At 38.6% G+C, this 11746-nt stretch overlaps 1 protein-coding gene across 1 annotated transcript; it reads left to right on the top strand.

Annotated features, from left to right (window-relative positions):
* The first annotated feature begins 238 nt into the window (after positions 1-238).
* Positions 239-1165, top strand: LOC101651628 (olfactory receptor 13H1-like). The gene has a single exon (XM_004715389.1). The coding sequence runs from the start codon at positions 239-241 to the stop codon at positions 1163-1165; it is 927 nt and encodes a 308-aa protein (XP_004715446.1).
* The last annotated feature ends 10581 nt before the right edge of the window (positions 1166-11746 follow it).

Raw genomic sequence — 11746 nt, 5'->3', positions numbered from 1 at the left:
CTCAATTACGCATTGGGGCAACAAAATGTTTTCCTCTGGGATAGGAAGCAGATTTTTAGCTTCATCTTGGTTCTTATTGTAGGTGCCGTGATTTTTAAAGACAACAAAGAATAATGATCATGCACAGCCTAATTTTTTCCCCTCACTTTTCTCGTGTCCTCCATCTTTCTTCTCCTTTGCAGGTAAAATTAAACCGTGTCAGTGGTACCCACTCAATGAATAGGAGCAAGTGGGAAGGATGGCCATGGGCAATGCCACAGCGGCGATTGAATTTCTCCTTATCGGCATCTCTAACTATCCTGAATGGAGAGTCACATTTTTCACATTGGTGCTGATAACTTACCTCAGCACCTTGTTGGGAAATGGCCTTATCATCTTTCTTATCCATTTTGACTCTCATCTCCACACTCCAATGTATTTCTTCCTTAGTCACTTGTCTTTCTTAGACCTTTGTTATGGAACCGTTTCCATGCCCCAAGTCTTAGTGCATTGTTTCTCTACCCATCCCCATCTCTCTTACCCACGATGCTTGACCCAAATGAGTGTCTCTTTAGTCTTGGCCACAGCAGAGTGTCTCTTATTAGCTGTCATGGCCTATGACCGAGTCATTGCCATCAGCAATCCCCTACGCTATTCTGTGGTCATGAATGGTGCAGTATGTGCCTGGCTGGCTGCTACCTCATGGGGGACATCACTTTTGCTCACGGCCATGCTGGTCTTATCTTTACACCTTCGCTTCTGTGGGGCTAATGTCATCAACCATTTTGTCTGTGAGATTCTCTCCCTTCTTAAGTTGGCCTGTTCTGATACCAGTCTCAATGAGCTCATGATCCTCATCACTGGTAGCTTTACCTTGCTTCTGCCCTTCGGATTTGTTCTCCTGTCCTACGTTCGAATTGCAGTGACTGTTCTGAGGATTCGCTCAGCACAGGGCCGGTTCAAGGCCTTTTCCACCTGTGGTTCTCACCTGACTGTGGTGACCATTTTTTATGGGGCAGCCATTTCTATGTATATGAAACCTCAGTCCAAGTACTCCTCAGACCAGGACAAGTTTGTCTCAGTATTCTATGGGGCTTTGACGCCCATGTTGAACCCTCTGATCTACAGCCTAAGGAACAGGGATGTTAAAGGGGCAGTGAGGAAAGTGATGGCAAAAAGAGCATAGTCCTCCTTTGCTTCTAAAATCATCTCAGGTCACTCAGCTTACATCTTCCTTGACGGCAAACATTGTTTAAAGTGATTAAGTTGACTTGCAGGGAGTAGGTGAATGTCATAGAAGATATTCAACAAGTACCCCAGCCACAAAAGAATACCATGACGACCAGAATTTCCAATAGCGGTATTGTCATTTGCTTTTTATTTACATATAGCCCTGTTAGTGATTATCCAGTAGGTTAATCACCTTCACATAAATTAGCTTACCAGAATCATTTCCTCACTGACAGAAGGAACTGGAGTAGCAAAAGAACCCTCTGTGACTCTCGAAAGGAAGCAAGGCAGGACTGAAATTGGAAAATAAGACAGCGAAGGGTGTGAATGAAGACCAAATGAGAAACAAGGAGGCAAAGTGAGGGTAAGCCCTATCATATTAGTGTACGCTCTCTACTCAGTTGACCACAGAATCATGAGGAAAAAATGTATTTGAACCATTACCTACATCTTGTAATCTTTCAAACTTCTTTCCTGTCTGTTACTTAAATTTATATTTCTAATATCTCTATGAAATTGGTCAACAAGACACCTTAACTCTCTCAATAATTAACAATGAAGAAATGAGTCTCAAAGAAGGTGTTCAAACTTAAGTTTAAGGTCATACATAATTTATCCTGGAGTCAAAAATAAAATTCAAATAATTTATATGTCACCTCTGAATTTTTCCAACTAGGTCTAGAAAAATTCTTGGAAGTTGAGTTATATGTGCAGTGAACATCAAATATGCCAAGTACTATGTTAAGGTTTTTTACGTTCATTTTCTCATCTCTGTGACATAGTCTATTACCACCCCCACATTAGAGATGAAGACGGGACTGAGGCTCATAGCAGTTAAGTGATTTGCCAATGGCCACAGGGCCAGTCAACAGTATAGTCAGTATTTGAGTCTAGGTCTGGTCCACTCCAGATCCCATTCATTCGTCCCATCTCATCTCCTGTACCCAGTGCCTTTTGCTACTGTGATACTTCAGCTGTAAAGGATCTTTGAGATGATTTCATGAGGTGATCGTTTAATTGTGGTATAATGTGTGTACAATAAAGTGACTCAAATTATAGTAAGATAGTTGTAATAATAAAGAAAGTATAATCCTCAAAATGGGGCCAGTCAAAAGCATTATGAAAAATAGAAAAGATTGTGGCTGTCAAGGATTTCAATTTACTTGGACCCACAATCAATGTTCTTGGAAGCAACAGAAAAGAAATTAAATGGCTACATAAGATTTCTTTAAAGTGTTAAAAAGCAAAGACGTCAGTTTGAGGACTAAATAGTGTCTGACCCAAAATTCAAAACTCACTGGTCAATTCGACTCTATAGGACAGGATAGAACTGTCCCTGTGGGATTCTGAGACAATAATTTGTTATGAAAGTAGAGCTGCTACCTTGCAGTTAGTTACCAAAGTTTAGTAGCTTGCATAGTAACCGCTATGACACCAGGACTGGAACCACATCTTATGCATGCAAAGACTGGACAACAAATAAGGAAAACGCATGAAGAATGGAGGCATTTGAATTGGGGTTTTGAGGAAGAACATGAAAAGTTCCATAAAGGACCAAAAGAGCAAACAAATATGTCGTGGAAGAAATATGGCCAGAGTACTCCTTGGAGGGCAAGGGTGGTGAAATTTTGTCTTACATATTTTGACCATGTTTTCAAAAGAGACCACTAATCCCTGGAAAAGGGCATCATTCTTTGTAAAATAAAAGGTCAGCGGAAAAGAGTTAAATCTCCACAAGACGGATTGACACGGTGGCTGCAACCATGGGCTCAAACCACAATGGTGAGGCTGTTTCAGGACCAGAAAGTGTTTCATTCTGGTTTTCAGATGGTTACTACACTGAAATCAACACCAGGGCACCTAATAGCAACAGATGTCTATGCTCATAGGCTCACAATCACCATCAAGACGCCTCACATTGACATCACCACCACACATTTCCTTGTGTCTTTCATAGTGAGCTTTCCCTCAGTCCCCTGTCCCAGAAAACCACTGACTTAATTTCTGTTACTATACATCAGTTTTCATTTACCAGAACTTCTAATAAATGGAATCTTACGGTGTGTATTCTCTTATGCCTGCTTCTCTGACTCCGCATGTTTTAATAGTTTTATTGACATATAATTCACATGCCATACACTTCCAGAGTTCAGTCGTATTAAAAAGAATTGGATTATCATCACTCGAATCAGTTCCAGCACACGTTTTTCCTTCTTGTGTTCATTATCAGCTCTCCATTTCCCTCCAACCACCTCCCCCCCATTTCCTCAACAAATCATTAATCCAGTTACTTCCTCTACAGTTTACCTATCCTGGAATCCATATACTAGGCAACATACCAAAAAAAGGTTTAAAAGACCAACAACAATAACAAAATAAGCCAGAGAAAAAACCCGAATTGGAAAAAAAAAGCAGGAAGTATTATAAACTAGAACAAATTTAAAATGGGTCAAGAGGGAGATCAAATAATAAGGTATTACATTTAACCTTATTACATCTGCCGTAATCCAGTTTACAATATTCTTGGTCTTTTAGCAAGATTATGCACATCCATCGACTATGGTCAGAGGGAATTCATCAGAGGCTTAATTGATAAAGGGTCCTTAAAAATGGATTTGGAGTTCCCACTGTCATCTGTAGCTTCCTGCCAATCAGGTGTTCACACTTGAAGGTCTAATACCATTTCCTTCTTTGGATATGGATTTTATTTTATTCTTTTTTTTTAAACAATTCTATTGGCATTCCATCCACATATCATACAATTCAATAGTTCAATCATATCAAGAGGAGTTGTACGATCATTGCCACAATCAATTTAAAACATTTCTTCTTCCTTGTACTCATTGTTATCAGCACAATTACTTTTTAATTATGTCCAAAATATACGCAACAAAACATTCTCTAATTCAACAACTTTCATGTGAATAATTCAGTATTATACATTATACTCTTTGTGTTGTGCAACCATTATTGATAATCCTTTCCAAATTATTCAACTATAATTAACATAAACTCAATGCCCCATAAGCTAAAAGCCTTCCTCCTTCATCCATGGTAAGCACTGGTCAACTTTGATTTCTTTTCTTTTTAAAAAAATAGCTTTATTAATCTAAAAGTCACATATCATATGCTTCTATAGTTAAGTCGCTTTTTAAAAAAGTTGTATGTACCTCATCACAATCAGTTCTGGTGCCCCCTCTCCTCTCCCACATTCATTGTTTGCTCCTCAGTTCCTTTTAACCTTCCCACCCACCACCTCATCCCCGATAAACCCTTCCATCAATTATTGTCTCTATGCATCCATTCCTTCTGTATTTCATTAACTGGGAAACCTAACAGAAACAATAAAAAATGAAAGTTAAAGAAGAATAGTATTTTAAAAAACAGTAATATAAAAAATAAGAAAGAAAAGACCACTATCAATATTTTAAAAGCCGGAGAATAAATTTCTCTCATGGAACAAGTGATAAACATTTAACCCTAGACCAAATTCTGTTTGGGTCGAGAAGGGAGGTCAGTTGACCAAGTATCGTATTATACCGTAGTCCGATCCACCATAATCAAGTTTACAATAATCTCTGTTGGCGAGTAAAGCTTTTCGAGTCCCTTGCCTGTGGCTAGAGAGCACCTGCTAGTCTCAACCCGACCAGACAGGCTGCAGATGGATTTTGGCCTCCCACTGTACTCCATAACTGTTTACAAATTGGGTGTTCACAATTTAAGCTCATACTTTTCCCTTCATCATATTTGGATTTTGTTATTGTCATCTTTGGATTGCACAGTCTGCTGTGTTTTTTTCAATGTGGACTTAGTTGACTTCTATGGCTGCTTGTTTGAAGATAAGCCTTTAAGATCCCAGACACTGTTCTTATTGATAGTAAAGCACCATCTGCTTTCTTCACCACATTTTGTCAGCATCCATGTTGTTGTGTGTATCAGTAGTTTGTTCCTTTTGGTTTCTAAACTGTATTGCACTATTTGAATTTGCCGCATTTTAATAACCACTCCACATGTTTTAATATTTTTATTGACGTATAATTCACAGGTGATACACTTCCATAGTTAAGTCGTATTAGAAAGAGTTGTATAATCATCAGTTATCAAGATCATTTAATTCCAAAGTAAGTGAAACATCTATTCAAATTTCATTTATTATACACTTTAAAGGCATATGACATTCTTACCCAAAAAAATCAAGTAATTTCCAAGTTAATTTGGTTATCCAAAAACTATTAAGTTTCTACATTTAGCCACCCGTTGTGATAAGTGCTAGGTATCTGACGAGGCAGGTTTTATAACTTGTGCCAAATGTTCATTAAAGGGAAATAGAGTGGTGAAATAATTAAAATTTTAGGGAAAATGACAACAGAGGATGTAGATATTGAGAAATTCAGATATTTGGAGAAATGTTAACCAAGCTTACTGCTGTCGAGTCAAGTTCAGACTCACAGGGACCCCACAGGGTAGAGTAGACCTGCCCAAAAGAGTTAATTACAGCACTGTAAATCTTTGCAGAAGCAAAGACTACCACACCTCTCTCCCATGGAATTGTGGGTGGGTAGAGACTGCTGACCTTTGGGTCAGTACTTAGTCCCTGCCCTCCCAAGGCCCCTTTAGGAGTAATGTTAATTTATTGTTTATTTATACTATTCTTTTGAACAGAAACAATTCATTCTACATCACAAGTAGGTTTAAAACTTAAAGTGGGAACCAGATTTTCTTTCATTTTTTGTTTATCATTTTATTGGGGGCCTGTCCACCTCTTATCACAATGTATACATCCATCCATTGTGTCAAGCGCATTTGTACATTTGTTGCCATCATCATTTTCAAGACATTCTCTTTCAACATGAGCCCTTGGTATCAACTCCTCATTTTGTTCCCTCCCTTCCCCACCCTTCCTCCCTCATGACCCCTAGCTCATTTAAAATTATTATTAGTTTTACACTGACCAATGTCTCCTTTCACCCACTTTTCTGTTGTCTGTCCCCTTGAGAGGGGGTTATATGTAGATCTTTGTGATCGGTTTCCCCTTTCTCCCTCCCCCTTCCCCTTCCCTTCCTGGTATCGCTACTCTCATTGTTAGTCCTTAGGTGTTTATCTGTCCTGGATTCCCTGTGTTTCCAGCTCTTACCTGTACCTGTGTACATGCTCTAGTCTAGCCAGATTTGTAGAATTGGGGTCATGATAGTTGGGGGAAGGAAGCATTAAAAAACTAGAGGAAAGGTGTATATTTTATCGGTGCTACACTGCACCCTGACTGGCTTTTCTCTTCCTTGTGACCCTTCTATAAGGGGATGTCCAATGAGCGTTGGGTCTCCACTCCGTGCTCCCCATCATTGTCATTGATATGATTTTTAGTTCTGGGTCTTTGATGCCTTATACCTGATCCCGGTGATGTCTCCTGATCAGACAGGCTGGTGTGCTTCTTCAATGTGAACTTTGTTGCTTCCCTGTTAGACGGACACTTGTTTATCTTGCGAGCACCATCAGCTTTCTTCACCACATTTGTTTATGCATCCATTTCGTCTTCAGCAATTGAGTTGAGAAGGTGAGCATCATAGAATGCCAGGTTATTAGAACAAAGTGTTCTTGCGTCGAGGGAGAACGTGAGTAGAGGCCCAATGTCTGTCGGTTACCTTAATACTTAGCATATAAATATATGTACATAGATCTATTTCCCTATCATATAAAAATATTTCACATCTGTACATGCCTGTATTTAGATGTCTATAAATGCCCTTTTCCTCCTGGTTCTTTCCTTTATGGGAAACAGGGGTTCACTAATGGAAACCCTACTTCAAAATTATGGCTATGCTGCTAGATTGTTTATCTCTTTATTGACTTGGTACAGGCACAGCCTACAGACAGAGTGGAATCTGGAGATAAGGATTGTGGAATTGATTTTGTTACTAACTAGTTGCATAACCTGAGTTATATCATTGTCTGGCTCTCAAATATACCCATCAAAATAATAGGAAGGATGTTTTATTAGTTACCCAAGGACCTGTCTAGTTCTAACATTCTGAACCTTGGAACTATTTTAAATAGACTTTCTTATTTAACAAAAAATGGAATCATAGCATCAATTTACTCTGCAACTTTATCATGGACATCCCTGCAGATCAATATGTATAAATCAATCTGCCTGACTTTAAATGTTAGCTTTGGCCGAAAAGGTAGGCACACACAGCAGCTAGTTAACATGGACCTTCCAGCACTAAATTTCTGTTTCTGGGTCTTTAAATCCCAAAGGCTATCAATACAGCATTTACATTAATTCATTTTAAATATAAAATGAACTCTGTGAGGGTCTTTTGAAAAGGAGTCAATGCTGGGTTGTTGAAAACTCGTAGGGTTGAATATTGCTTCACCACTTAATCAATCATCAGCATTGCATGAAGCATTCCACTGTGTACCCCAGATCCCAGACATCTGGGTCATAAAACTTACCTTGCTTCACCCTGGAAAATACATAAAGATTAGTTTGAAATTCAGGTGGGTCTGTCAGAAACTGAGAAGTAAGTTTGAAAATGGAGAAATAAGTTTCACATTATATATTCCATTGAAATATTCAAAGGGATTAAAGAAAAAGACACAGTTACCCTTACATAGGATTAAAGCTTTAGTTCTAGAGCATAACTAATTACAGCACAAGTTTTTTATGAAACTTCTTGGATTCAGACCCTCATTCCACCACGTTTTCATTAGCACCTACTTTTAGCACTCAGAGTTTCATCAGGAAAATAGAAATGTCTCTATTCAGACAGTAAGAGCTTTTACAAAGGGAATTGGGTGCTTACACAGCCTTTGAAAGTACTGTGAGCATGTAGGTAAGGTTATGTTGCCAAAGATCTGGAGGACCTGCAAGAATTGTAGGAACCTTGGGAAGTTTAAGGATATCTTGAAACTGCCACCAGTGACCGCACTGTAGCAGGGGCTTCACTGGAAGAATGCTGTAAAGTCACTTAAATCTGTGCCTGACAAAATCCATAAACCAAGACACGATGTCACACGAAGCAATAATGATTTCAACTTCTACCTGCCAAGATTTCTTCAAGTACCTCTGGTGGACGGAAATCAAACCTGAGTCCAACTGCCAAGCAATGTGGGGAATGTAGTTTGTAAACATCCGACAATGATGAATGATAAAAAGAGAAGGGATGATGTTGACCCATCATCTCATTGTTTGGTTATATGAATTAGAAGAGCCAATTTATCTAAAGCACTTACAATAGCACTGTCCTATAGTGAGTGCTAAGTAAATGCTAGCTATAATTATGGTGTCTGGGTCATCAAAGCCAAATATTGTTATGCTTGGTAAAGTAGAGGAGCAGTGATAAAGAGGAAGACCCTCAACATGATTGATTGACACAGTAGATACAATAATGACCGCCAGCATAAGAACAATTGTGAGGACAGCATAAGACCAAGCAGTGTTTCCTTCTACTGTCACAGAGTCATTACGAGTTGGAACTGACAAAGCAGCATCTAACAACAACAAAGACAACAACAAACTTTCTCCCTCAATAGTGCATCCCAAGACTGCTCCTTCACTCAAGCATGCATACATATGTAATATATTCAATACATATTTATTGGTTCTCTGGGTGACACAGGAAAACACTGGAGCACTAACCAAAATGTTGGCTATTTAGACGGATTTGGGGCCTCTACTTGTCTTCCCTCAACACAAGAACACTTTGATCTAATAATGTGGCATTGTGTGATACCTTCCCTACAGGATTGCTGAAGACAAAATGGGTGCATAAGCAAATGTTGTGAAGAAGGCTGATGGTGCCCAGCTATTAAAAGACATAGCATCTGGGATCCTAAAAGCCTTGAAGTTTAACAAATGACCATCTAGCAGGGAAGCAACAAAGTCCACATGGAAGAAGCACACCAGACTGTGTGAACATGAGATGCCGACAGGATCAGGTATCAAGCAACAGAACAGAAAAACAAACAACCATACATATCCTTGTGAAGGAGAGGGGTCAGAGTGGACACCCAAAGCCCATCTGTTGATAGTCAGAAACACCCTCACAGAAAAGATTCACAGAAGGGACAACTCATCAAGGGTGCATTGTAGGTCTGATGAAACACACAATATTCCTCTAGATCAATGGTTCTCAACCTGTGGGTACCGACCCATTTGGGGGTTGAATGACCCTTTCACATGGATCACCCTATTCATAACAGTATCAAAATTAAAGTTATGAAGTAGCAAAAATAATAATTTTATGATTTGGGGGGTCACCACAACATGAGGAACTGCTCTTGATACTCCCCCCCCCCAACTATCTTGGCCCCAGTTGGACCTCAATCATGCTGCTAGGCCATCATAAGTACATTGGTACAGTAAGAGCTTTTGGCACATGGCATCCAAGATATTTAAATCCCTAAAAAATAGTAATGGGAGTAACGGTTCCGTGTGGCTATTGGAAGGGGGGGAGGGAGAGAAGGGGGAACTGATAGCATTGATGGATGTATAACCCCCTAAGAGGGGGATAAATAACAGAACTATGGGTGAAAGGATACATCAGATGGTATAAGATATGAAATAATAATAATAATATGTAATTCATTAAGGGTTCCTGAAGGTGGTAGGGTGGGGGAGGGAGGAAATAAAGAGGAGCTAATATCAGGAGCTCAAGTAGAAAGTAAATGTTTTGAAAATGATGATGGTAGTATCTGTACTAGTTCACTTGATGTAATTGATTTATGACTTATAATAATATCTTTAAGAGCCCCCAATAAAAAGATCAATAATTAAAAAAATAAATAACAAGTTAAATGTTGGTTATTTAAACCCACTCAAAGGAATCTGGCAATGAAAACATCATGATCTGCTTCCAAAAGGTCACAACTTTGAATATTCCACAGAGTAGAATTCTACTCTGTACATATTGGGCTAACATGAGTCAGAGTCAATTCAAGGGCAACTAGTTTGGTTTTGTATATATTGCCAACATTTTGTTCATTGCCAGGGATACAGTGGTGAAGGCAGTATATCTGCTCCCTCCTTCAAGCAGTTCTCTGTTTAGTAGAGAAAAAGGTATTCACACAGGCAATATTACTGGGTCAATTTGTATCTTTTGAGTTCTTATGTTTATAATGTACTTCACATTTTATTATATACTTAAATACATTTCATATCACTGCCCAAAGAGTTTAACAAGATAAGCAAAACAGGTCTTATTATTAGTGTTTATTTAATTAAAAGATCATTTTATTGGGAACTCTTGCTACAGGCCATACATTGATTGCATCAGGCATGTTTGTACCTATGTTGCCTTCATTCATTTCTAGACATTTACTTTCTATTGAGCCCTTGGTATCAGCTCCTAATTTTTCTCCTCCACCCCCACCCTCATACCCCCTGGTAGATTATAAATTATTACTATTTTCATATCTTACAACTGTGATGTCAACAAAATCTAGTTGTTATAGAATTGAAGTTAAAATGCAATTCTCCTAATACCTGGATTTATGCCCTTTCAATTGGAAGCCTGGAGGAGTCACAGAATATTCGGTAAATAGTAGGAAGAAGTCAAGTTTATTGTTCAGAAGAGAAAGGGAAAAGCAACATGCTTTCATGATCCTAATCTGGGGCAACTTTGTCTCATTTTCATCATCTATAACAGGAAGATGCTCATAGGATTTTTCTAGGTTATATCTGTTAACTTATATACAGTGCTTACAGCTGTGCCTGTCACATAATTAATCGATAGTCTATTTTGTTACTGTTATTATATCAAGAATTTTTATTATTGAATTCTAAACGGACTCAAAAGTAGTAGGCACTCATCTTATTTGGGTGCCTTCTCCTTCTCTTTGTTTTTTCACACTAGTAGCCACTTCTCATTAACTGTGAGCAGCAGGTCAAGCACTTTTTAAATACAATGTCATGATGGGTGGGAAAAATGCATGATTAGGCGTCAGGAAGTCTAGATTCTAGTCTGGGTTCTGCCATTAATGAGCTATGAAACTCTGGGAGAATCACTTAACCTCTCTGGACTGCATCTGTCAAGAGGCAAAAATATATTCCCTAACCTAACTGACAAAATGGCAGTGGAAAGATCAAATGAGATCATAGATGTTAAAAAGTTAAAAGCACATTACAAATGCTACATGATGGTATTACCTTTATCTTCAGAAGTAGGCTCTACATCTCCTTCTCACTTACCTTTGGCAACAATTCGTTCAGTGAATTTTATGGGATCTTGCATTGAAATACTTCCAAAATCCATCTCTCTTAGCTATTTTCAATACATCTTTCCTAGTTTACAATCTCATCTCTGCTTTCCAGGATCACTGGAACAAGCTCCTATTTCCCTTGCTTCAAATCTTTTCTTCTTCCAGTTTAGCCATTCAAAGTGATTTTTCCAAAGGAAAATCTCATCATGCTACCCCCCCCTCTCCCCCGATTAAAAACTCCCAGTAGTTTCCTAGTGTCTGTTGGATATGTAACATAGGCTGATGGCTGTATTAGTTCGAGTAGAGCAGAGAAACAAATCCATAGAAACTCATACGT

The sequence above is a fragment of the Echinops telfairi genome, unplaced genomic scaffold (genome assembly GCF_000313985.2).
Source record: "Echinops telfairi isolate 266 unplaced genomic scaffold, ASM31398v2 ScPeMD7_20;HRSCAF=75, whole genome shotgun sequence".
Taxonomy (NCBI): Eukaryota; Metazoa; Chordata; class Mammalia; order Afrosoricida; family Tenrecidae; genus Echinops; species Echinops telfairi.
The sequence above is the reverse complement of the archived record's forward strand: the minus strand, read 5'-3'. Positions and strand labels throughout refer to the sequence as shown.